At 39.7% G+C, this 27023-nt stretch overlaps 3 protein-coding genes and 1 long non-coding RNA gene across 14 annotated transcripts in view; all 4 read right to left on the bottom strand.

Annotated features, from left to right (window-relative positions):
* The window catches only part of LOC116718663 (P-selectin), a 19858-nt gene extending 2233 nt beyond the window's left edge, over nt 1–17625 (bottom strand). For 2 of the 7 annotated variants that reach the window (XR_004338967.1, XR_004338966.1), the window contains exons 1-9: nt 17217–17400; nt 16963–17136; nt 16626–16790; nt 15668–16537; nt 13808–13942; nt 13592–13720; nt 12967–13064; nt 354–468; nt 162–278 (exon numbers count right to left, since the gene is read on the bottom strand). Coding sequence is in view for 4 of the 7 variants with exons in the window: in XM_032560851.1 (XP_032416742.1) it covers nt 162–278; nt 354–468; nt 12967–13064; nt 13592–13720; nt 13808–13942; nt 15668–16537; nt 16626–16790; nt 16963–17136; nt 17217–17310 (1897 nt within the window). In the remaining 3 variants the exon portion in view is untranslated. Of the gene's footprint in view, nt 1–161; nt 279–353; nt 469–12966; nt 13065–13591; nt 13721–13807; nt 13943–15667; nt 16538–16625; nt 16791–16962; nt 17137–17216; nt 17401–17536 lie in introns of those variants that run through there. The other 5 variants (XM_032560851.1, XR_004338968.1, XM_032560852.1 and 2 more) reach the window with 5 other exon arrangements.
* LOC116718666 (uncharacterized) lies at nt 1982–6718 on the bottom strand. The gene is made up of 11 exons (XM_032560856.1): nt 6593–6718; nt 6283–6451; nt 5187–5886; nt 4758–4876; nt 4549–4674; nt 4266–4331; nt 4084–4172; nt 3900–4005; nt 3670–3775; nt 2489–2550; nt 1982–2276 (listed from the first exon to the last, which is right to left on the bottom strand). Exons 1-11 carry the CDS (start codon nt 6610–6612, stop codon nt 2181–2183), a joined length of 1659 nt encoding a protein of 552 aa, XP_032416747.1. The 5' UTR covers nt 6613–6718; the 3' UTR covers nt 1982–2180.
* On the bottom strand, nt 12306–12956 carry LOC116718668 (uncharacterized). Its single transcript, XR_004338969.1, has 2 exons — nt 12734–12956; nt 12306–12516 (listed from the first exon to the last, which is right to left on the bottom strand). It is a non-coding gene; the product is annotated as an uncharacterized LOC116718668 (long non-coding RNA).
* On the bottom strand, nt 17522–27023 carry ppef1 (protein phosphatase, EF-hand calcium binding domain 1). Of its 5 annotated transcripts, XR_004338965.1 has the most exons (21): nt 26787–27023; nt 26302–26438; nt 25476–25508; nt 24814–24941; nt 24654–24714; nt 23448–23611; nt 23254–23368; nt 23138–23182; nt 22201–22247; nt 21902–22068; nt 21787–21823; nt 21520–21669; nt 20538–20689; nt 20192–20426; nt 19930–20115; nt 19706–19848; nt 18814–18920; nt 18563–18726; nt 18343–18427; nt 17934–18259; nt 17522–17672 (listed from the first exon to the last, which is right to left on the bottom strand). XR_004338965.1 is itself a non-coding variant. In XM_032560847.1 (20 exons), the coding sequence occupies exons 2-20, from the start codon at nt 26354–26356 to the stop codon at nt 18033–18035; spliced, it is 2301 nt and encodes a 766-aa protein (XP_032416738.1). In that variant the 5' UTR covers nt 26357–26438; nt 26787–27023; the 3' UTR covers nt 17894–18032. The 5 variants fall into 5 exon arrangements, 4 of the variants coding, with proteins under 4 accessions (XP_032416738.1, XP_032416739.1, XP_032416740.1 ...); XM_032560847.1 differs by lacking the exon at nt 17522–17672 and having other exon boundaries at nt 17894–18259; XM_032560848.1 differs by lacking the exons at nt 17522–17672; nt 25476–25508 and having other exon boundaries at nt 17894–18259.

The following is a 27023-nucleotide window of genomic DNA, read 5'->3' as shown; positions in this document are numbered from 1 at the left end:
ATACTGACTGTGTACCCAGGAAGTTACTTCTGTACTAATTTCTGCCTCGTTGCAACTCTAGTTTAGTCGCATGCCTAATTTGTGCAATATCAGAAAAAGAGTGATTTAGTTGGTTTTGTCTTAATGGTTCAATTGTATCCACACTTCATAACTACACTAACCTTTGCAATGTCGCCCGTCTCGGTGCAGTGTGTATCCTCGGGGGCAGATGCAGCGGTGGGAGCCAGGCAGATTGATGCACTGCCATTCACACATGTTCTCCAGGCATTCGTTTATATCTGCCAACAGAGAAAGATAACTCCAGTTTGGAAAAAAACTGAACTGACCCATTGAGTGTATCAATTCATCCCTACCTACGCACTCCAGCTTTGGATTTTGTCCTGTTGAATTTTCTGGTAGTGTAAGTGGTTTCTTCCTGTATCCAGGTGGACACTCTGCAAAGCAGTTGTGTCCGTCTCCTGCTAAGATGTAGCCCAGTGGCGCAAAAAGTGGGTATGCAGGGTATGCAACGCATAGGGGCGCTGCACTAGAGGGGGCGCCAAAACCCCGTCTCGAAAAATTTTTTTTTCTTGTTGGCATTTTCTATAATTAACAGAATGAAATGATCAATAACAGGGGAACAGCACTGATTAGGCGCCCCTCTGCTCCTTCACCTCCCCTCCTGTCGCTCTCCCTTCCCATACAGGTGGCTGTGCACGCGCCCCTAAGAGTACGCAGGCGCGTTTTGTTTTTTTTTTTAATTTTAGACTACCACTCGTAGTGCACTTGACAAAATGGAGCGGCAGAAAATAAAGCTGTCCGGGGCGCAAAACAGAAAAAGGAAAAGGGAGAAGGATAAAGATGTTGGCGGGATGAAAAAAAGCCTTTCAATGTGGTTGAAAGATAGTAGGTAAGTACCGTCAGTGTATTAGCAGGACAGGAGGGTTGTAAATAATCAAGTTAGCTAAAGCTAGCAGCTAGCCTAATACGGAATCGTCCCATATTTGGCTGTTAAAAGTTGCCTCCCCTATTAAACCATTAAGGGACGCGATTTGTTTTGTATTTCTATGAATATCTGATACATAAACCTGTCACAGACACATAACCGCGCACTAAGTAAGAATGACCGAAATAAAACTCAGGAAATATTAACACAGGAAAGCTAAAGCTGCTGTGGCGGTCTTGTGCGCTATTCTGTTCCCCTGCGAAAATCTGTTCCCCCTGTGTCGGGAGCGCGCATTACAGCCGGAGAGGCGGATCTGACCATTTTCACGGCGCTTCTGATCGATTTCTCGGTAAAAACAACTCAGCTTGTAACATTTAGTTTAATCGGCAGCTGTTGTTTACAAAATTGTAAAAAATAATTAAATAAACGAGGTCTTTTTACGCTGTTTTGTGTTATTTTAAACGCCAAGAGAATCGGTCTTTTTCTAACTTTTGTCACTTCCGCCTGACAGAAATAAAAGTCAGTCACCAAAACACAGTTTTTCAACACTTAGTGTGTATTTATAATTTTTCATTGCTGATATAAGACGATTGCTGAAAGCATGGCACAAAAATTAAGACTTCCTGAAAAGACGAGAGCGTGGGCTTTCTGGTAAATCCCCTTCTAATGTAAAATATGACAGATTACTGTAGTAAGGAAATTTCTAGTATTCTACAGGCTATCACACATAACAATTTTTGAGAATTTGGCAACAGTTGTCAAATGGGGGGAGGAGAATAGAGAATGGATATTTCAGCTGCCTGAAATAATCTGTTCCCCCTCCATAACATGGGAACAAATTCATTCACCAACAAGTCTTTAACTCTGTTTATTCCTCTTATCATCAACAATAAATCCTGTGAATTTGGTAACATTTGCTCTTTATTTGACAAAGTTATGAGGGGGGAACCATATATGTCAGCTGCCTGAAATAATCTGTTCCCCCTCCATAACATGGGAACAAATTCATTCACCAACAAGTCTTTAACTCTGTTTATTCCTCTTATCATCAACAATAAATCCTGTGAATTTGGTAACATTTGCTCTTTATTTGACAAAGTTATGAGGGGCTTTGGGATTTAAACTTTTTTCCATAGCTGCCTTATATCAAAGTCTTGTAAGTATAAATATCAAACAGTTTTCAAAATGTAATTTATTAACCTTTAAACAACATACATAAACCAGCACACCACAGCAATCTCAGGAACAAAGGCAACTAAGGCAAACAGGCAAAGCAGTGATATGTTTTTTCAGTTGGTGGGCTTCCCACACACGCATGATGGAACCACCTCAGACACACGTCACACTGGATCTAGGAAAGAAACCAAAAATATCAGGGTTTTTTTTAGAAAAATATGTCTTTACAATTACAATATATAAGCAATCATTTTAGATTCCCTTATATTCCAACTGTTGGAGGATCATATCATAGCTTGTTTACGCAAGATAAGATTAGATAAAACTTGTCCTCTTCATTTAGTTTACTAACACTAAGTCTTTGAATAATTCTAAAAACTTTCCTACCCAGTTCACATCCGTGTCACTTTCCATCTCTCCACAGAAGTGACACAAGTCTTTTAGGTCCTCTGTTAACAACAAAAGTATAAAAACACACACACACGATTATACATGTACAATCGTGACCGTATGTGTGTGTGTGTGTGTTAGTGAGAGTGAATGGGTGAATGTGTCTGCAGTGTGGAGAGCTTTAACAGGTCAGCATGACTGGAAATACTTTAAATAACTTCAGTCCATCAATGTTTGTATCTTTACTTACTCAGACAATAAGGGAGCCAATAACTGTCTTGATTAAATTAGTATTTTACTTGTGGATAAATGTGGATAAATTAGTAAAATGGTAAAATGTTTTGTTTCTCAATAAACTGGTTAATTTGACCTCTACATGGATAATTTAATTATCAGGTTAATCACATTTCCTTGAACAATTGTTGGAGTAAATAACAAAGAATGACTAAAACTATTCTCCTTCCTGAACACATGATTACATTTCTATGGTGTGAATATTTGATTAATATTATTTGAATAAATCAACATGCCATCTTCAGAAATCTGGAACAAAGGAACCAAAGAAAGAACCAAACTAGTGGAAATCCAGTTTTTCCTCCATCCTGATTTAATCTTCCTGCCTTTGAAGAAAATGTTTCTTCAACTTTTGTTTTACATCCACAACTGGACCTACTTTGAAATAAGAGGATGTGAATTAATCTTTAAGATTATACACAGTTATGACATCATCTAGAAACATTGATATGAAAGCTTCTAAATTTAAGAAAAGTAATAAACTGACATTTAACAAACAAAAGTTTAGCTTTTGTTCCTTCTAACTAAACTAAAAAAAGGTTTCCTACAATTTAGAGTCAGACAGTAAAAATAAAAAGGTTCTGGGTTCATCTGTGTGTGTGTGTGTCTGTGTGTGTGTGTTGGTGTGTTTGTGTGTGTATAAAACTATTACACAGGATGTGCTAAGCACCAACACAGTCATTTATGAAAAAAATATAGAAGATGAAATGATTGTACTTATTAATTTGTAGACAAACAATTTCCTTAAATAAATGTTTTCCGAGTCCATGTTAATGTATTATGTTTTGCTAAGTACAGATGTTTTAGCCAAACATACAAATAATAGTAATCATGATAACAATTGTCATAAACACTCAAAATAGGAATATTAATGTTATCCTCACCACTGTTAAGGATTAGTCTCACAGCAATTTCCAACCTCATGCTGTGGACCGCCTCTCTGGAAACAGGAAAATCAACAACCTCTTTTGACAGGATTTTTTCTGCAAACTGAAATGAACAGCTTCATTTAATGTCTTTAAATTTAAGTAACAAAGTAAGTAATTCACTGTACATGTCTCAAAATATATATCAAAATCCTAAAGTCATACACTGTGTGACAATATGTATGCACCTTCAGTGAAAATACACCACATGATGTAATATCTTGTTGTTTTGGATGCTTGACTGTGTCACATGTCCAACGTGAGACATTGCACCCCTTCTTCCTCATAAATGCCCTGTAAATATAGATATATTAATAAGAACAACTTTATTTGATTTTCATACTTGAGTTACACTTAAATTTTTAACCATACCTTGTGATTTGCAAGCATTTCTGGATGTCTTGTTTTGATTCCCCCAGTGGATTCAAGAACAAAGACTTTTTCTCTTGTGGGTAGATCACCTAGAAAGTGAGCATTCGACAGTTTTCATGTGGTTTTTGTCTATGAGATAAGTATGATATAGATTGTTTTTAGAGTATAAAAACATTTATTACCACTAAAGTCCAGTGGTGGTGTTGATTGTTGATTCCCAGAATTATTTCATAATTCATTGGGTTCATCTGTGAATAATAAAAAGAAACATAGATTTTTTCATATCAAGAACAAAACATGTTTAGTAACACACACATAGCACTGAGATTATACTTTTTTTATAGGTGATACAGAAAAATCTGTAAAATCATATAAAAGTCAAAACATTTTCTTTTCATCGATTCAAAAATACTAATAACACATGGAAGAGTAACACAGAAGCACAGTGGAATGTGTAAGATCTACCTTTTTTAATCTAGGACTTTTTCCCTGCCACATTGCTGTCATTGCAAATGAATCTATGAACACAGCCTGTCCTGTGTTCTTGCTGTTGTATTCCTTCACGATGACGGCCAGAAATGCATTAATAGACTGTAAATGTATTACAAGAAAAAAGATTAGTTAAATACTGTAACAGCTGTGCTATTTGAAAACAATGTAGTCATTGTACCTACCTGACTCTCCAGTTCCATGTGAGGACCAATTTTATTAATGTCAAAGTAAAACAACTTATATGCATTCACTTTTGACAGAAGGACAAAGACGTTTTTTCCAGTAAAAGCATCATGCACATCTGATGATGAGGATGGGGTGAGGAGTGGAAAACAAATAAAAAGTTAAAGATTAGTTTCATTGTCATGACACCAATTTCATTTAATTTTACAAAACATTTGATATGTTATCCATATTATGCAAATCATATGATTGGAGTCTGAGGAAGTATTAACTTCACTGATTCATACAGCTATTTTTTACATAGGAATTAATAATAAAGCAAGCAGTTTGTTGCACTGACTGACTGAAATTATTCCTTTCATTAAAACAAGACGAAAGCATATTAGTACAAAGACAGACAGTTTTTGTGAATTTAAAATAAAATTTACATTTCTCTGCTAGAGAGCTTCTCTGGGTAGCAGATGATGGAGCAGGGGGAGATGACACTGGAGCAGAGAGGGGTGATGCTGGAGCAGAGGGGGGTGATGCTGGAGCAGAGAGGGGTGATGCTGGAGCAGAGGGGGGTGATGCTGGAGCAGAGAGGGGTGATGCTGGAGCAGAGAGGGGTGATGCTGGAGCAGAGGGGGGTGATGCTGGAGCAGAGGGGGGTGATGCTGGAGCAGAGAGGGGTGATGCTGGAGCAGAGGGGGGTGATGTTGTATCATAAGGCGGTAGTGCTGCATCAGCCAGGGGTTGAGCAAAATTTATTTTGCTTCCTTGATTTTTTAAACAATGTGGCAGTCGGGGACTCTCTCTAATGCAGATTTTCAGATGGTCAGTGTTTATCTTCCGGAATATCACACCATTATCATCTTGAATGTCTGCATTTTTGCCTTGGATACTGATGACTGTATAGGGTCCGAGAAAACCAGCATCCAATTTCCCACCTTTTCTCTGCTGACTGCGTATGTTCTGCCTCCACACTCGGTCACCAGGTTTAAACACAGTGCCAATGTGTTGTGCTCTGCCCTTTGCTTTCTCCTGTTTTTTGGAAACACTGTCGCTGACAATGCTCCTCAGGCTTTCTTGTATTTTGACCTCCTCTGCCAACTCCTCCACTCCAACGATGTCCTCCACAGCACCGTCAATCTTTAAACACAAAATTAATATTTCAAGTGTCAGTTCAAATCTGTCATTTAGAAAGCATACACTCATCATATTTATGGCATGCTACAGTGAGATATCACAATATATTCTGGAAGAGAGTATACTGGCAATGTCTCTTGAAATGGTTTACACAATTTTCACATTTATAGAAAAAATTCTGAAAACCTTTTCAGAATAAAGTCCTTTGTGAATGATGCACTTGAAGTAGATGCTTTACATAAATTCATGACCTCACTGAAATTTAATTCAGATGCAAAGTCTTCCTGACTATGCAAGAAAACATAAAATGTTTTTGAAGAAACTCAAGTGGTAACTGAAAAATAGAATTTTTTACTTAAATACAATACCATGAAATGGAAAGATTGACCATAACCCTACCATGTAATGTTCAGGGACTTCCGAGGGATAGCGTGCCTCTCTTCCAAACATGAGGAAGTATGGGGAATACTGTGTGGTTATTTGTTTTTTGGTGCGTATCCCAAACATCACAGCATCCAAATACTCATCCCAGGTGTGTGGATGGCCATCCACAGCTTTACTCAGAGCTCTGAAATACATGAAAAGTGTAAGATGTCACACATAACACGTGATTTCTTACAATTAGCCTTATTTTGTAAGTAGTTTAGCAAATACACGTCTTGTTTTGTGATCTTTCTTTGAAAATGTATAGATTAGAGATAGTACTCACCTTTGAATGGTCCCATTCATTTTTTCAACCAACCCATTTGTTTGGGGATGGTATGGGGAACACAGACTTCGTTTGATATTGAGAATTTTGCACACTTCCTGGTTTATCTGAAAATTTATAAACAATTAGCTCTAACAAAATAGACTGCATATTTAAACAACATATCGAACAAAATAGTGTGAAGGAGGACATTCATTGTGTTAAATTTCTCTAAGAGATTCAAAATAAATACTTACAGAATTTACAAATTCTCGTCCTTGGTCTGTCAAAATCCTTTTGGGGGCTTCAAACTGATGCACAAACTTAATTATGCATTCCGTAACTTCAGGTGCTGATTTAGTCTTTAGTGGATATGCCTGTGGCCACTTCGTAAAATAGTCAATCGTGACACAAATATACTTGTGTCCAGATTTTGTTTCGGCCAGTTTTCCAATGAGGTCCATCCCAATTAATTCAAAGGGATGGGTCACCTTAAATGAAAGATTTAATAGATAAATAAATAAAAAAAAATAGAACAGGAAAATCTTTGAAAGCAGTATATCCATCCATCCATTCATTTTCCTCCGCTTTATCCGGGGTCGTGTCGCGGGGGTAGCAGCTTCATAAGCAGTATTTTGTCAAGCTAAAATAATATGTTCTCAGTATATTGTAAAATGTTTAGTATAATAAAAATACATTCCTTAATTTTATACATCAACTTGTTCAAAATGTAGGCCCTTTGTGAGAACATGGACAAAGCAGGAGAACCAACCACTCCACTGCTGCACACTATCATGTAGTCTCACTAAAACTGTTTCTTTTTACTATGAATTACTTTACCTTTATGGGAGTATAATCTGATGGCTGTTTCAGTGCTGGGGCACTGGCCTGACAGGATGAGCACTCAGAGACCTGGGAAGTGAGTGAATTTAAGACATGCAAAGTTGACATTATTGGACAATTATAGTTTCATATTGGTAAAACAAATAAGGCTTACACATTTATTTTCCTAAAATTTAAATCTTGTATTTGGTATTACGAAAGAAAATTATTTATTTAGTCCACTGCTTATGTAACATACCCATTTCTTGATGTCCACAGACATTCCTGGCCAATAAAATCTCCTTGAGATGGCATCTGTTGTTTTTGTTTGTCCACAATGTGCACCTGTAGGGCTGGCATGGAAGTCAACAAATATTCTTTCGGCTTCCTCAGCACCTTTAACAACTTTGACCTTTGTTGAGGACAAATTGCCTTTGTGTTTAACGTAGAAGAGGTCATTTCCTTGGGAAAGATAAAGGACACCAATAAAAATATGACCGAAGCATGAAATTCTATTATTAAAATACATTTATAATTCTACAAATATGCAAATGTATACTACTACTACTGAGTTATACATAGAGGCTGAAACAAGAAGCATGCAATAAACAGAACAGGAAGAAAGACATTATCAAATGCATATTTATTTTAAAATTTTACTTTTGGAGAAAAAAATAAACAGTGCATGAATAACAACTGCAGTCAAGAACAGTGTGCGTTATTCCTGCATTATAACGTGGAGTAACGTTCGTGTGTGCACACATATTAATCGAAATTAAATGCAGCAGTAAATCAATAACAAAAAAACATTGAATGTTATCTAACTGTTTTTAGATAACTTATGCATTCCACTATTTGCTACATATTAAAGTAGAGGTTACCGTCAATGCATCACTCTGGAAGCTAAAGATAATTACCTTCAATCTTGTACGACGAGGCTTTCCTTCGAATGACATATTTTCTTTCCTTCGTTGACTGCGGTGGATATTCGCCTTTAACTTTATAGTTAAAGAGCGTTTCATATTCAACACTGTCCATATTTAAGAAAAGTGTCGACTTACTCAAATAGTTAGCTTAGGGTGACCATATTTTACTTTGGGAAAACCCGGACAACCTGCAGCGGGGGGGCGGGGGGGTGCTAGACAGAAAGTCTAAAAGCGGGAAAACTACATACATTTGCGCTTTCGCATGTTGTTGGCGTACTGGCAGCCATCTTCTGATTAAGAACAGGGCTGCCCGCACTGACGCGGCTCAGGGATTACGTAATTTGCAGTTGACCAAAATCCCGGACGATTTTTAAATTCCCCCCAGACATCTTTTTAGGTCTGAAAAGTAGGACATGTCCGGGAAAAAGAGGACAATCTGCCCAACACCTGCACATTTGCATAATTGATTGGAGCAACAGCACCACGTGATTTTTGACTTTCTAGAAAACACCTATGTGTTTATATTGTAAGGTGCATTGTTAGATGTAATATCTGCAACATATTTGTAACTTGGAAGATACACATTTAAACAGAGCATACATTACATAAAGATAATCAAATCAACAGTAATATTTATTATAACCATCTTAGATTTCAAAATATCGAATAATTAATTGCTTCAAACGATATATAGACAAATAATGACCAACAGTTTCAAAATTCACAGGATTTATTGTTGATGATAAGAGGAATAAACAGAGTTAAAGACTTGTTGGTGAATGAATTTGTTCCCATGTTATGGAGGGGGAACAGATTATTTCAGGCAGCTGACATATATGGTTCCCCCCTCATAACTTTGTCAAATAAAGAGCAAATGTTACCAAATTCACAGGATTTATTGTTGATGATAAGAGGAATAAACAGAGTTAAAGACTTGTTGGTGAATGAATTTGTTCCCATGTTATGGAGGGGGAACAGATTATTTCAGGCAGCTGAAATATATGGTTCCCCCCTCATAACTTTGTCAAATAAAGAGCAAATGTTACCAAATTCACAGGATTTATTGTTGATGATAAGAGGAATAAACAGAGTTAAAGACTTGTTGGTGAATGAATTTGTTCCCATGTTATGGAGGGGGAACAGATTATTTCAGGCAGCTGAAATATATGGTTCCCCCCTCATAACTTTGTCAAATAAAGAGCAAATGTTACCAAATTCACAGGATTTATTGTTGATGATAAGAGGAATAAACAGAGTTAAAGACTTGTTGGTGAATGAATTTGTTCCCATGTTATGGAGGGGGAACAGATTATTTCAGGCAGCTGAAATATATGGTTCCCCCCTCATAACTTTGTCAAATAAAGAGCAAATGTTACCAAATTCACAGGATTTATTGTTGATGATAAGAGGAATAAACAGAGTTAAAGACTTGTTGGTGAATGAATTTGTTCCCATGTTATGGAGGGGGAACAGATTATTTCAGGCAGCTGACATATATGGTTCCCCCCTCATAACTTTGTCAAATAAAGAGCAAATGTTACCAAATTCACAGGATTTATTGTTGATGATAAGAGGAATAAACAGAGTTAAAGACTTGTTGGTGAATGAATTTGTTCCCATGTTATGGAGGGGGAACAGATTATTTCAGGCAGCTGACATATATGGTTCCCCCCTCATAACTTTGTCAAATAAAGAGCAAATGTTACCAAATTCACAGGATTTATTGTTGATGATAAGAGGAATAAACAGAGTTAAAGACTTGTTGGTGAATGAATTTGTTCCCATGTTATGGAGGGGGAACAGATTATTTCAGGCAGCTGACATATATGGTTCCCCCCTCATAACTTTGTCAAATAAAGAGCAAATGTTACCAAATTCACAGGATTTATTGTTGATGATAAGAGGAATAAACAGAGTTAAAGACTTGTTGGTGAATGAATTTGTTCCCATGTTATGGAGGGGGAACAGATTATTTCAGGCAGCTGACATATATGGTTCCCCCCTCATAACTTTGTCAAATAAAGAGCAAATGTTACCAAATTCACAGGATTTATTGTTGATGATAAGAGGAATAAACAGAGTTAAAGACTTGTTGGTGAATGAATTTGTTCCCATGTTATGGAGGGGGAACAGATTATTTCAGGCAGCTGACATATATGGTTCCCCCCTCATAACTTTGTCAAATAAAGAGCAAATGTTACCAAATTCACAGGATTTATTGTTGATGATAAGAGGAATAAACAGAGTTAAAGACTTGTTGGTGAATGAATTTGTTCCCATGTTATGGAGGGGGAACAGATTATTTCAGGCAGCTGAAATATCCATTCTCTATTCTCCTCCCCCCATTTGACAACTGTTGCCAAATTCTCAAAAATTGTTATGTGTGATAGCCTGTAGAATACTAGAAATTTCCTTACTACAGTAATCTGTCATATTTTACATTAGAAGGGGATTTACCAGAAAGCCCACGCTCTCGTCTTTTCAGGAAGTCTTAATTTTTGTGCCATGCTTTCAGCAATCGTCTTATATCAGCAATGAAAAATTATAAATACACACTAAGTGTTGAAAAACTGTGTTTTGGTGACTGACTTTTATTTCTGTCAGGCGGAAGTGACAAAAGTTAGAAAAAGACCGATTCTCTTGGCGTTTAAAATAACACAAAACAGCGTAAAAAGACCTCGTTTATTTAATTATTTTTTACAATTTTGTAAACAACAGCTGCCGATTAAACTAAATGTTACAAGCTGAGTTGTTTTTACCGAGAAATCGATCAGAAGCGCCGTGAAAATGGTCAGATCCGCCTCTCCGGCTGTAATGCGCGCTCCCGACACAGGGGGAACAGATTTTCGCAGGGGAACAGAATAGCGCACAAGAGCGGCAATGCCCAGCTATGGTCCAACACTTAGCCCTCCTGGGTGCATTTTTTTCACTCATATGTATTATGGATTCTTTAATTAAAGATGAGTTGTTCAAGTTCATGTGTGTATCAGACAAATTAGTCATCAGAGTCACTAAAGCCCTTAAACTCAAAAAGGTTGGTGACCTATTTTCCCAACCTTTTTGGCAGGGGGACACTTGAGTTTAAATGTCTTATTCAATACCACTACAGTGGTGTTGTGATGTATCTGATAAGTCAGATCAGATGTAATGTCCAATCAGTAACTGTTATCCAACAAGGAGATGATTTAAATTAAAGTTTAATTTCTATTGTAGTTTGACTGCTGTATTTTTTAAGCCTATTTAACACAAAATTTATGTCATTCAGCTGTGGTGGTGGAGAGAAAGAAGAGAAAATGATGAAAGAGGAAGAATCAGGACAGACAGGGGAAGGCAACAGGTTGGTCTAATGCAGGTGGAAGTGAGGGAGCAACTAGTCCATCTCAAGCACAAATTTTTAAACATTATTTTTAAAAACGGTAAGATCTGTAATTTTTACAACTAATAATGCTTTTTTGACCACATGACTTAGTGGAGAACACCACAGACAAGGGATGAAGGAGACAGACATGAGGTCAGTGATAGAGGAGACAAGTGATGAGATCAGGTAGGCATTAGGAAAGCAACAAAAACCTATATACCATGATGGTTTGAGTTTCTGATGACCATCTTTGATTGTGTTCTTTTTTTGGGAAAATTAGTGCAGGCAGTCATGGTGAGTCAACCACGAGAAAGGAGAATGAGAAACAGAAAGGTGCAGATGAGGGAGAGGAAGAGCAGAGAGGACTAGATGATGAAGAGAGAGAGAAGCACAGAGCTGCGGAGGAGAGAGCCGAGACAAGGCTTTATTCAGAAGAACCATCTGAATGGCCTTTACCACACAAAATGGGGGACACATTTAGGCAGTACATGGTTGTAAATGGCCCACAGAAAGTTTCTGATGGTCCATATCCAAGATCAGAGAAGAATAAGAGGTGTTTTTCCAAAGCATACTGTTTTCGTTTACTGTCTAATGGAGAGAAAGTTGAACGAGATTGGTTACTGTATTCTAAAAATACTAACAGAGTCTATTGTTTTGCATGTAAGCTTTTTGGTGAAGCTAAAGTTCTTGACACATGCCTTGTGGAGGGGTATAATAACTGGCGATGTCTTTCAAAAACACTGAAGCACCATGAAACCAGTAGTTCTCACATAAATGCTTATCTGACGTGGAAAGAAATGGCATCTCGCTTACGCCTAGGTAAGACTATTGATAGTGAACTGCAGAAAACCATGGCAGCTGAAAAAGCACACTGGAGAAGTGTGTTGACTAGAGTTATCGACTGCATACTTTTCCTTGCAGAGAGAAACTTGCCACTAAGGGGGAAAAATTCTCAGTTAGGAAATCCTAAAAATGGAAATTTTCTGGGAATCCTTGAGCTCATAGCACGATATGATGTAACACTGGCAGAGCATCTTAGAAAGGCTGCCTCCAAACAAACCACTGGATATCTGACATGGTGCACTCAGAATGAATTTTTAGATTCAATATCAGAGTGTGTTTTGAGTAAAATATCTGCCAAGATCAAGTCCTCTAAGTACTTTGCAGTGGAACTGGACTGCACACCTGATATTTCAAAGCAAGAGCAGGCCTCAGTCATCATTCGATATATGGGGGGGCGCCGAAGATATGTTCGCATCCACCTCAAAAATATGGAGTTGCGCCCTGATGTAGCCCGAAGAGCAGGAGCACCTGTAGGATCCTGGCAAGTTGTGGCACCGCAGCTTGCAGGGTCCAAGTCCGTTATTAACTGCACACTCATCTATGTCTGGATTAAATAAGAACATTTAGAACCATTTTGCTTTTTGTCACACTTAAGTGTTTCAGATCATCAACCAAAGTTTGATATTAATCATAGAGAACCCAAGTAAATTCTAAATGAAGTTCTAACATTGATGATTTGATTTATGAAGGGAGAAAGGCTATCCAAACTAACCTAGTCAAAGTCCAGGCTTAAATCCAATTGAGATGCTGTGACAGAACATTAAACAGACCTTTTATGTTAAAACAAAATCTAAAGTAACTGAATGATAACATTTATACGCAGATAGTGGGCCAAATTTCCCCTATAATGAGGTCAAAGACTGACGGCAATTACAAAAAGGCTTGTTTCAATTATTAGCTTTTGGAGGCAATTGCTTTTTCAGTCAAGGTCAGGTTATTATAAAAGTAGTTTAATAATCGAAAACACTGAAGTGTGATAAAAAAAAAGAAAAACAGAAGGAGTCTGTTTTTCACAGCACTCCACCATAAGGCGCCACAGCTCAGTTTAATATTGAGTAAATGCTTTCCCACCTTGGCAGCGGCCATCTGCACTCAGCCGGCTGAAGCCATCTGGACAAGAGCAGAGGAAGCTCCCAGGAGTGTTAACACAGCCAAACACACAACCTGTGACCGCTGCCGGCAGCAGGCACTCGTCAACATCTGGAAAGATGTGGAGACAGATAGTCTGTTTACAAGAGGAAACTCACATAAACACGAATGTGGAAGGACACACAGTCATCGGCGCACCGACGCAGGAAGCCTGGTCAGGAGTTGGTTGGTACCCGACATGACAGCCGCACCTGAAGGAGCCAAATGTGTTGATGCAACTCTGCTGACACTGATGCTGACACTGATGCTGCCCCTCTGCGCACTCGTCCAGATCTGCATCCAGAGGAACAGATTATATCAACGCTCGGTGCAGAGTTCAAGCATTAATGAATTATTTACACTCACACTCTGTCATTCGATATGTTGGAAAAGCTGGTTGCAGCCACTGAGACAACTGCACAGACTGCAGGGGAAGGAAATTGAGGAGCAAAAAAATATGACAGGTTGTATTCTAAAACTTCACTGGTATGTCTCTATGTTGGCCTGCTGTTATGGCCTCTAATGAGCAAACCATAACCCAGATGTTTTCCTGCATCCTGTCCCTCAGACAGGAAACAGAGGAGCGCAGAGGAGAGGAGTCTCTGCTGGAAGATAGACCAACATTTCTCCAGCCTCATCTCTGTCCATGTTTTGGTTTTTTTCTTTCTTTCTCATAGTGCAGAGGACCAAAATAAACAAATAATAATGACAGGTTGTCAGGGAGCAGGTATGTGTATAAACTACCAAGTGTCTATAAGTGCTGCAGTGATCTCATAAATCTCTCAGCATAATTGAGGTAGTCTGTGAACTTTGACACATTAAACATCCTAAATGTTTTGCTTTGCAGGAACATGCCTTAGGAAGTACCAGCAGCGAGAGATCAATGCTACAAAACCGTCCTGGCAAAAAAAAAAAAAGAAAAAACGAAAGAATCAGGTGTATAAAACAATATGCTCAACCTCGATGGGTCTCCTTGTCACCCAGCAGAGCGAAACCAGATCTACATTGGCACCAGGTTCTGCTTTGTGTCTCATTAGAGTTCTGGTTGTAGTTTGAGGAGTGAGAGCAGAGCTCATTGTTAACTGAACAAGGTGTCAACTCTAAAGAAGAAGAGGTGACCAGATCATCCGTTGAACAAATTACTAGCATGAGGGAAAATTGTCTTTAAGCACTGTGTGGGGTGCAACTCCGCAAGAGCTGACAGGACTCATCAATAGTTTAAATCATCAAACTAGTTCATAAAGTTCACCTTGGATCTTAATTATTGATACAACAACCAAGAACGTTGTCAGCAGTCTTAGATTTTGCTTCTTAAGTTAACGATTTTATTAAGAAAATATCTGTGAAGGACTCATCTCAAGGACAGGCTACACAAACTGAGCAGCTTTCTTACGCTGTAATCTGCAAATTTTAAACAATCAATCAAGACGGCAGATGATGAGCTTAAACATTGTGATGGATAGGAGAAAAAAAAGTTGGTATAAACGTTTGGTTATACCAAGACAATTTTCTTTCATTATGAAAAAACATTGACCCCTAAACGTCAACATAACAAAATACAATGAAAATGTGGTAATTCTGCCTAAATAACAGTAAAAAGTAACATAAATGTGCATTCAATGAGCTACACTGAAATAACGGAATAAAAACAGTTACATTTTACATACTCCTAAATTTGAACTAGAAGACTCACGCTAAATGTTGTAACATAACATTTTAAGAAAAAATAAACAACGCAATCAAAAGTTGGTAGTAAAGCTGGCCTGGATAATTCAGTTCTGCCAAACTAGATAAAAGTCTGTTTGATTAGCAGACTGTAAAGTGGAAGAAAAACAATCTTATGAGGAAAACATTTGTGTGGCTTTATCCGAATTTTCTGCTGAATCATGTGAAGTTTGCACCACTGAGCCAAACCTTCTGGAATTATGTCCTCTAAATTAAGAAGAAAGATAAGTTGCATGAGAAAGCAGTCAAGTAATCCCCCCCCCCAAAAAATAAAAAGCAAATCCGACCACCTACCCTGACAGATGGGGGTGACTCGGCTCCACCCGCCTCCAGGCTGGCAGTAGCTGCTTACGTCTCCATGAGCCAGAGTATACCCACTGTAACAGGCGTACTGGATGTAATATTTAAACTCACTGGGGCCTGGGTTCTCTAGATTGTGGAAGTAAAACGTCCCGTGAAGAGGCACAGGTGGGTATGGGAACATAGTTCGAAGATGCACAACTGGCTTTGACGTGCTGGACTGTGTGTAGTTGTGAAATTCCCTCCAGGAGGATCTCAAGTCAGTTGAGTTGGAGACGTCTGAAAGAAGGGTGACGTTATCCGAGATCTGTGTTTGCGTGCTGAACTGGGTGGAACTGGGACCAGAGGAGGACGAAGCCACGGAAGAAGTAGTGGACCGGTGCAGAGCTCCACCTGCAGGTGCTGCAGTAACAGCGGGACCAGCTGGTGCAGATGTGGTTGAAAGACGCGGCTCGTATGCTGAACGCTCTGTTTGATGAGCAGACCGGACAGTGGGAGGAAAATGATCTTCTGAGGAAAACATTTGTGTAGCTTTATCCAAATTTCTCGCTGAATCATGTGAAGTCTGCGCCACAGTGCCAAACCTTCTGGTTCCTTGGGTTGTCTCTGTCCCATCGCTGGAACACTGACTCCGCTCAATGAGGTCGCCTCTTGGGTTTGTTAGATTATATCTCTCACCCTTTAACATTTTGAATGGCGCGTAAGGCAAACGATCGAATCTGAGGCGTGCTTCTTTGGAAGCCCCGCCACCGACAGCTTTGAAGTGGAGGAGCTGATGTTTTAAAGCTGCAGAAATCTGGAGTTTCTGGAGCGCGTTCAAGTCGTAGAGGCTGTTGAGTGAAACTGAGCTCATAATGTCTGCCTCTGAAACAAAAAGACAAATGTCACATGTTTAATAATATAACAACATGAGTGTGTCTTAAGAGAGAAAAACAGATGTTTCCACCTTCACCTTTGCAGACTGGCTTTGTGCTGTTCCAGGTGTGGCCCTTGCAGTATATCATTAAAGGGCCGTGTAAGCGAAAGCCTCTATTACAGCTGAACTCTGTCCAGGAGCCATCCTCATTCATCCTGCTTGTCCCGTGGTTGATTGAGCCTGGATGGGGGCACCCTGAACCTGACCAGGGTGGGTATTTTTAAGAAATGTGTTTTCCTTTCAATAAAATCTTTAAAAATGTCCAAGTTCTGACTACCCTTGTTCTCCCCCAGTACTTTAAATCAAACAGCTAATCTATCCAGAGAATAAAATCATTCAATCTTGGCGATTAGAAGAAAATTAAACATGTTACCAACACAAACCGGGAGCTCTCGAGACCAGTGTCCAGACACACAGCTGTTGGTTTTGTGTCCATGGAGCTTGTATCCCGGATGACAGCGGAAGATCACCATCAGTCCACCATACCGGAAAAATGTCTGTCCATTGTCCAGATTCTTAAACCCACTGCATCCCGTGTCTCCAAACACTGCAAGACAAAGTTTCGCCGCCAGTGCCTGAAATCACAGCTGTCCTCAGCACCTCCACAACCTCAGTTTCAAGACATACCTGAAACCTGGACCAGAGCCAAAGTGACCAGTGGCACCAGGAGTCCCATCGGAGCTCCCGTCTGACTGTGTGCTCGGGATAAAACTGTAATCATCAGGACTGCAGCACCTCTATGAATGTTTGAGCAAGGAAGATGGGAGGAGCAGAGACAAAAAAAAAAAAAGACTTGGAGAGTGCAAGTAGGAAGCCTTTGAAGAAGTAGAGTCCAGAAGAATGAAAATCCCAGAGGAATCAGGGGAAGTAGGGAGCAGGAAGTGAAGCAATGGCACAAATGCTAATTAGATACAGAAGTGACAAAGTCTGTCTTTAGACAGCCTTACCTCTTTATATTGCAGTCAGCTTTGCTAAAACAGTTTCTACACTTCTTGCATCGACTTTGTGTTCACACACGTCTAAAAACTACTGCTTCAAAAAACTCCAACTCCCGAGCTGACAGGATGCCCGGGTCTGTAATCACTGAGGCAGAAAACCAGAGTATAGGAGCCAATTACCATGCAAGCACACACCAAAGCAGTCACTTTGAAACACTTGTGAAAAATAAACAGAGTTGACTCAAAGGAAGCAAATTTTTTTTTTGCATTCATGGGAAATGTGGTTCTGGATAAATACTGCTTGTGAATTTGTAAATGTAGGAAAGGAAAAAAAAGTTCATTTTTTGCAGATTTCTTTTTTTTTTCCATTTAAACAAAATAAATAAATAGCAGACATTAAAAGAACCTTCAAAAATCAACACTGAAGGTTGCAGTCGTTTGGAGTCCAGGTGTATCTCTTCGCATCGAGTTTATGTCTCCTTTTCTTTTGCCTTCTTTCAGATACTCAAACAAACTTCTCTTTATGCACGTTTTCGCTCAGATGATGATCTTTAATGTCCAGTTTGTGCACCACCCTGAAGGCCTCCAAGAACTCTGTGAAGTCTATGCTGCCGTCCTTGTTGAAGTCGATACTGCGGGCCAGCTCATCAATGGCTCTGTCGTCAATGGCAACTCCCAGGTGAGCGCTGAAAAGGCGCCAGGTGTGGCGAAACTCCTCAATGGAGATCAGACCTTAACACATCCACCATGAACACACTTTAATTGGCGGAGAACATGATGAACCAACTTACAACATGCTGTAGAGTTTTATGTACCTGAATGATCTTTGTCTATGATGTTGAAAATGATCTCGATGTCGGTTCTGTATCTGAACAGAGTTTCAGCCAAGTTGGGAGCAACCTAAAAAAAATAAAAACACACATGCAGTAAATATAACATAATTACCATTATAAGATTTGTCTTTTAGTTTCACATTTCCTATCTGGGATTAGTAAATATTTGTTCACACAGCACTTGGGTACTTTATCTTCTGACCTGAGGCAGAGGAGCTCCTGGTCCCACATCCTCAAAGCAGGACTGATACTCAACACTGCCATCTGGTGCCAGATGGACTAAGTGTGGACGAAGTGTCCGCCAGGGTAAGTCCAGTCTCAGGACAGATTCCAGCACCTTGGCCCATTCACCGACTGACACGCAACCTGTAACAAAGGAGTTGCTGCTAAGGTAGCGGCTTCATGTGATGATAAGGGTGACCCCCGTGTGGTGCTAGAAGGAGCAGAGAGTACCGGTTTCATTTGGGTCATACTGCAGGAAGACTGTCATCAGCTCAGATCGATGGGCGAACAGTTTCTCCTTTAGAGCTCTGAGAGCAGAGCCTTCAGCTGCACGAACTCTGCAATAAAAATAAAAAACAAGGTCTAAACCAACAATTTCATTTCAATATTTTGTCCAGGATGATAATAATATTCAAGATAACCAAAGCTGGGGACACTATACAAGGTTCACAGTGTTTAAAGACGAGGAATATGCACTTAGACTGGTTCCAGCAAATGTTTCTGTGACGACTGACTGGGAACAACACACCTGACAGCTCTGCCTGATGGGTGATCACAGATTAAAGTGGTTCCTGATGTGGGCCCTGTGGCTCACTACCCCAGGTGGCATGCTGCCTGAGGGCGGCACATGCATGTGGTGTGGGGCTCGGGCGAAATCAGCTACTTGCACATAGCATAGCAGTTTTCTATTGTTTATTTGCAGGTCCACTTTACAGAAGAAGGCATAGCTGTATAAGATAAGGGTGGTTCTGATTCCATTACATCCAAGAGTTATTTCACTTTTTTGGGAGCTTGTGGCATAGTCAGCATTTGTTCAAAATGCAAAATACGAGAGCAAATCAAACCTGAACTAGATTCACACATTAACAGAGATTCTTTAAAATATGGAAACTGTTGTCTGTTTTATAGTTTATTCCATTTCTTTTAGGGTGCAGAAAGAGGGACTCCCCTAGAGTCCCAGTGGTTTAAGAGTCAATACTGATCACAGACCACATAAATCTTTGAGAGAAAGAAAAGAAAGAGAAGGATGAGGTGAAAGAAGGCAAACATGGATTAGCATCGGATAAATCTTATCCTACTACTGCAGGTAGTAGTAAAAAATTTAGGAGCGATTGCATTGCACCTCTGTGTCAGTGTAAGCCTGCGGGTTGTGCGGCTGACTTGGTACTGGTAGAAGCGAGGCACCAGTTCCTTTCCCAGTTTGATGTAAGCACCACGGTTGCTTCCCTCCTCATAGTAGTTTGATGCTGAGAAGATGGTGATCACCTATAAGATTTACAAGTTCGTCTGTGCCCGTTCATACATGTCAGTTTTTTGGGCAATATGAGCACGTTGAATGTGTCCTACCCGTCCGCTATGACAGAGTTCGTAACCCTCCTGTTTGCACTCATGAGAGCGGATGAGCAGCTGCAGTCCGTGCTTGTACAGCAGCCTCTGAGTAACGTCAGGGCCGAAGTAGCAGCCTCCACCTCTGAAAGAGTTGGGGCTGCAGCCTTCCTGGGTTTTAGGGTCACTCCACAATATATCCACAATCTGGCAAATGCAAGAGTGGACACGGATGCTATATATGACACATCAGCTTATGAAACAGAGCTGAAAAATCTCTCACCTGTTTCCATTCCCGTTCCTGTTGTGGAGGTGATGGGAGAGGGACAGAGGACAGAGAGTCCAGGAAAGGCACCTGGAGGACGTTGCAGGGTGTGCTGGGAGACGAGGGGTACGTTTGAGGTGAGATGCAGGAGGGAGTTCGAGGAGAGCAGAGTGAAGAACAGGACGACGATGAGGATGAAGATGACGAAGTGGAGGCTCCGCTATCTTGCCAGCTCAGCCTGCATCTCCTCTTTCTGAGGATGAGAGTAGGTAGCAGGAAAAGTCAGGATTTTAGTAAAATGAATAAATAATGACTAAATCCTCCAAAAAAGGGAACATCTGCAAATAAAGATAAGAGGTCAGACCTCAGAGTGGGGGTCCTGTGGTTCCCATTGTAGCTACGAGTGCTGCTGGGACGAGAGATGTCCGTCGACCTCATTCTTTTGCCCAGTCGATGGGACTGACCGATGTCAAGCTGCTCCAAACTGCGTCTAGGAAACCTCAGGGCAGATTTCACCTGAGAGGACATGATGTGAGGTCAACAACTAACATAGATGTTCATAGAAGAAGACAGAACATCCTGCAAAGCCCCTAAATATCTCAACGGAAGTGATTTAAAAAGCTTTAGCTAGGGTTAACTGTGACAGTAACACATAGATGGTTTACTACAAACAAAATGATGTAATTTCAAGTGTTGTTCAATTTGAATTACCTTTAAGAGAAATAAAAAAAGTGCTATTTTCAGTTCGTAATTGTTTTGTGTCTCAAAACACACCAAAACTCAAAAAAAGGAAATATGTTTCAAAATACAGTTTCCTGTTTAAGTCCAGTTTTGTTTTCTTCTTCTTTTTTTTTTTTTTTTTTTTAGAAAATACATAGACTTGTAAAGGTACTCATTCCCCTGCGTTATACTCTGGATAGCACAAAGTGGCACATGGTCAGCAAAACTGTTTGAATATCTGAAAAGTGGATCATGCATGTCCCTTAAATAAACTCATTTATTCCAGGCTGTCAGAGCAAAGGATGACTGAATACACTAACCATGATGTATTTTGATGTGCAACATACTTTTCAGGTTTTTGTTTGAAAAATGTTTAAAAATCGACATTTCACAGTTGTACAGTAGTTTGTGGCAGTCCATCACTTAAAATCCAAATGAAAAACATTTAAGTTTGTTTTAATGTGACAATATGTGAAGAACTTTAAAGGGTAGCAAGACTAAAGTAAAGAATCTTAATACCATCTGAATTACCTGTGATTTTTTTTATGCCCTCACATGACGGAAAAAAAAAATCCCTGCAGTTTATAAAGCATAAAATAAAAAGGTAGTTATGGATTTTCTCTGACCTTGTGCCGCTCTATGGAGCTGAGCAATTCCAGATCAGTCTGGTCTGAAATTCCTCCGTGCACAATGAGGATCTTTGCATCAATGACTGTTGCGATGGGCAGAAGGCTGAAAACGTCCTGAAACAGCTGGAGGATCTCATGGCCATGAGTCTGCATGTAGTAAAACAAATAGATCTTATGATGGTGGACCAAAAAATCCAAAGGCTATCACAAAATCCTAAGTTATTTTTGTGAAGGAGGAAAAATGTCATTATAAGGTGGCTTTACCTTATACTTCTGCATAACTTCTTTTGTGAATCCGTATCTGAGAAGCAAGAGAAAATTCTTGAGGACTTCTGGGGATGAACTTTTCTTTCTCCATGTTTTCTTCCCTCACACCCACCTGAGGTTCATGATGTGATCCTCGTGGTTTCCTCGGTTCAGATGCATGTGGTCTGGGTAAAGCAGAAGGTAGGCAAGTAGGAGGATTACAACTTCTACCGACTTTTTCCCACGATCCACAAAGTCTCCATTAAAGATGTAGGGTGTCTCAGCAGAAGGCAGACCATTCTGGACATCAACAACAACAAAAAAATTAACTACATTTTGACCAGCACAAACATTTAAATTTTTTATAAGCTCTGTTGTGCCTTTCTACAAACAGAGACATTTCTGCTTATGGACATTCCTTCTTTAGGGTACCTTATAGAATATCAGAAGCAAGTCATCCAGCTGGCCGTGCAGATCACCTGCAACAAAAACCCCCAACAAAAATCAAAAACAAAAATTGCTAATTCTGCTATGGACATACAGCTCTGGGTAAAAGGGTTACACACACTTGTGTACCTTGTGTAATCCAGGATTTCTGGATTATTTTGAATTTCTTTGAGTTGTTCTTTTTCCAAAAAACAGACATTTATTTTTTCAAAATAATTTGGACATTTTCCAAATTTTCCTTAAACCACACAGGGCCTGAATTATACAAACAGGCCTATTATGTATATTTATAGCCCTGCTAATTCATTGCTTGTTGTACCTAGGCACTTTGCTTTTAGAAAACAGTGGGTATAATTCTGGCAGGACATCTGAAATCTTCTCAATTTGGTTGACTTTCTTGGTTGTACTCACAAATCTTCAAGAGGCTTAAGGAAACTGCACCAACTATAAAGCATGGTGGCAGTAGCATCATGCTGAGGACTTTGCAAAGTCATTGAAATAATGTGGAACAACCTTTATATTCTTCAAGTTAATGTCAGAGCAATTAAAAGAAGTTTGAGACATGGAAACAAGTGAACTGTTTTGGTAGGATGATGATCTCAGAGTTGTTTCCACATGGGATGAGGAACATGTCCAAAAGATATAAAAATCAAAATACAATTAAATGGCTTAAACCTCAACGTCTATGCAAACATCTCCAATTGGCACCACCTCAACACAAACAGCATGTGTTCTTTGCTTTTATCACAGGTTTTCTTAAGTTTAATGAGATGCAAGTCGGTGTGAGGAGGCAGCTGTGGACGAGAAGTCAAGTGCCTGATTAGTGTGCAAATATCTTCCAGCGCTGCTATTAAGATACAGGCAGTAGTAGTTATGACACATTTAAAGACAGCAGCGGCCATTTATTGATGTGTTTACTGACCTGACGTGTTGACAGCATCAGAATGACAAATGTTTTCAGGTTTGCCTTAGTGTACAGAGAAAGGACAATGCTGGATCTAATTGTTAACGAGGAGAACTGAAATTGAGACTCCTCACCACATATGGTGATCTCCTTGGTGTAGGACGTTGACAAATGGACAATATTTGGCATCTGTTTGAGGAGCTTTTTGCTCTCGTAGAGCAGCTGCAAGACATACCTGGCATGTAGAATCTGCATGGAAACAGAGGTCCACCATATTCAAGACGCATTTATTGTTGCATCAGGACGAAACAAAATGTCACAATGGTACCTGCTGCTCTTTAAAAGCACTCAGGAGGGCGTTTGTATCAGAGACAGACAGAGGAAACAAAATACGAGGTCCAGTGTAAGACTCTGGGATGGGGATTGTTTTGTAGCAGGTCTCTCTGTCTAACCAGGCGTCGATGACGGGATCCAACAACTGGGAGATCAGGTCTGGAGGAGATGATATGTTCACAAGCTGAAAAACTCATTTCAGTTGTTCTTAGTTATCCCACGAGAACCCAGCTGCCTCAAAGCTTAGAAAGTACAAAGTCACTGTAAAGTGCAGTGTAATGATGAAGGCCACTTGTATGACTGGAACCAAAATTAGAGCACTTCATAATAGATTCTGAGTCTGAATGGGTCAGAGGAACATTGATTATAATCAGTCAAATTGTGAAATGAAAATATTCCCAACACAGACATTAATTCGTGGTATCTTCCTGTAAGTACTGTAGCTTGCCACAGTATCACTTTCAGCTCTATGTGACATGAGAGCACTCTGACATGCAAATAAAAAAAAATAACGACCTCTAATTTATGCAAGCAAAAAGCAGACATCTACCTACAGGCCACTTTAGTAGGGACTATTGTCTGCTGTCCATTAAATTCCCTTTGTTCTGTCCTAGGTCTCTCGCACACACAAACAAAAAACACAGATGTCCGCAGCACACAATGACCACCCTGTCTGCATGACAGCTGAATATAAAACCATTGAAAGACGACATGCAGGACGGAATCGGCCGGGAGGATGAGCTACGGCCTAGCTTGTCGATGAAGCGACAAGCTGTCATACACATGCCTACACCCCCACACACACTGCGGCAGCTACACACCAACACGCTAGCCTCCACATTCATGATTGTAACTAAGCAACAGGGTGTACATTGGGCTTTCTTATTTAGACCAAAACATAGTTGTTTCACAAAAATTGTGCTCATTATGTGAAATTATATTTATTTCTCAGCAACTTAGCTCCAGCTGATGACTAACAAACACTAAAATGTCACCACTTACCAAGGCCGGAAGTAGTTTTGAATAACAGACCACACTAAATTGTAAACAACACGTTTGGAGCTATAATAAGAGCGTAAAATTGAACCTTACCAAATTTAGCCACCGATGGGATTAAAAGGGAAGTCATGATTCATGACAGGAGTCATCTAGCATTTACTGAAAACAATAAATCTGAATGTCAGCACTGTTTTAGTCTCACCAGGCCCGTTTCCGTTAAGGTGGGTGAAATTGTCCAGCATATAAGTGAAGAAACTGGACAGCTAGAGAGATCAAGACAAAAGGACATGAGAGATTTATGGTGGCTTCTTTGTAAACATCATTCAGATGCAGGTAACAGAGAGAGAGAGAGAGACAGAGACCTGTAGCTGGTCCTGTTCTCCAGCATATTCGATGGACTGAAAGATGTTCCATGTGTACCTCCTTCGTATCTCCAGTCGGGCCATGTAGCGCCGGTACCACCGCTGGATCAAAACAGCTGCCTTCATTGCTGCAGGACAGTATCAGATGTTGGACTTTATAAAGCAAAGAAAAGTGGAATAGTATGCTCAGCCACCTGGCAGATGATATAAGTTAGCTCCCTGAAGAACTTACATTGGCTTTACCTTTTTATTCTAAGATACTACTGTGCAAGTAAGAAGCATGCTACAAACCTCTGGACTACTAATCTCGGCAAAAAATGGTTAAAATCCCTTGGACGTTTTTTTTTCTGCCACATTGCAACATGAAAGTGTACATTGAGAGTTTACAGCATTGTCCTGCTTATCATCACCCATATTTTACTGTTCTTGCTAAAGAAAGCATTCCCACAGCATGATACTCCTACTATGTGCCACTGTCATATCAAAGCACATGTTCTTTTCTATCTCTTTCACAACTTTGTGTCGATCTGTCAGATAAAATCCCAATAAAACACCCAGTAGTTCAGAGAGCGCAAAGGGTATTTTTCTTTTGCACGGTACTATACGTATGCATCCATGTATACCATACAGGGGGAAGAGTCAAAGACTTAAAAAGATCTTACTGAGAGCCGGGCTGGGGCTTTTAACGGCTTCATCTGTGAGAGGAAACACGAGTCAGCACGAGAAGCTGGTAATTGAATGAAGTCATGTGCAAACACAGACACACATGAAGACACACACGCAGACAAACAAAGTAGGAGCGATAACAAGACACAAGGGAAGTTGTTCTGTTTTTCCTGTGGGACTGGAAAAACTGAACAAATTAAGCAAGCTTTGGGGAGTAACAACACTCATTAAAGAGAGGAGAAAAGACAAGCTGGGAGGAGAAAAAACTACTATCTGTCAAACATCTGTATGCGTGTGTGTGTGTTTGCAACATGTGAGCAAACACAGTGACAGAAAACAGCAAAACATGGAACAAACCACATGGAACCGCACATTGGTACTGTTAACCCTATTTTAAGAAGTGCTACTTAAAATAGGGTTAAACAAAAGAAACCAAAACAAGCTCTTAAATGAAGTGAGAGATTTAGATGATTGGTTTTACATCAGAAGAAAACAAATGGGTAATTACAGTAGTAGAGTGAATAACCTATTAATATTGATCACCTGCTGCACTGTCTTTTAAATATTATCACCTGGATTTATCAACTGGGACAATAAAGCATATTTCTATTTCATTAGAGGTGCTTTCTATACTGTTTTAGTCATATTTTAGATATTGCTTTAAAAGTTAACATATTATTTTAACTTCTATTAAATCTTTATTCTTTGTTTATATTTTATATAACATACAACATTAAGCTTTGTAAATTAGTCTGTTTGCAAACAGAGCACCCATATATATATATAGATAGATAGATAGATAGATAGATAAAGTACTTTTACCTGTTTCCAGTTGCTTTACTTGCATTTCAGTAGCAACAGAAGTGCCACATCCCATGATGCTCAGCAGGGAGGTCCAGGGGTCACATTAGTCACTCTTTTCCAAGCCTTATGGGATTCCTTTGGACGGCAGCATGTAACTAATGACAATTATTGTTAATTCCAACATTTCTCACCTTTTAGTCATACATAAAAAAGCTATTATAAGCAAGTATCTGACACAATGTATTAGACACTTTTTGTCCAAAAAGTGTTTGAAATGTTTGTTTTTTTAAGAAAATAATTCAATTTGTCTGTGTGGGCTGAGGCCCCTGTCTTACAAAATCTTAGTAACGCCCTTGCTGCTAACAGTCAATGCTTTACACGCGTCACCAAATTGCACACAAAAATATATGCACTTACGGAAATAGTCGCATAAAACTTTCTTCTCTTACGGTTTCATTAACAGGAAAGCTTCGCTTCCAGTAGTGCAAGTCGTTAAATCTTACCAGAAGCTTAAATCCGCGCGGTCCGCCCGGAATGATGGGAGCGCATCAATTCACGCGTAAAAATGTGCGTCGAAGCCAGCATGGAAAGGTCCAGCTCTGCGTCCTCTCCAAGAGCTGGAGTTGGACGTTCAAATGCGAGGAGGAAGTCGCAGCATTCCCAGAGAAGCTGCGGAGGCAAGAGGAGGAGCAGGGCGCACGGCCAGTGCTCAGAGCTGGGAGACGAGGCGCAAGGAGCAG

The sequence above is a fragment of the Xiphophorus hellerii genome, chromosome 4 (genome assembly GCF_003331165.1).
Source record: "Xiphophorus hellerii strain 12219 chromosome 4, Xiphophorus_hellerii-4.1, whole genome shotgun sequence".
Classification (NCBI taxonomy): Eukaryota; Metazoa; Chordata; class Actinopteri; order Cyprinodontiformes; family Poeciliidae; genus Xiphophorus; species Xiphophorus hellerii.
This window is presented reverse-complemented; position numbering and strand designations above follow the sequence as displayed.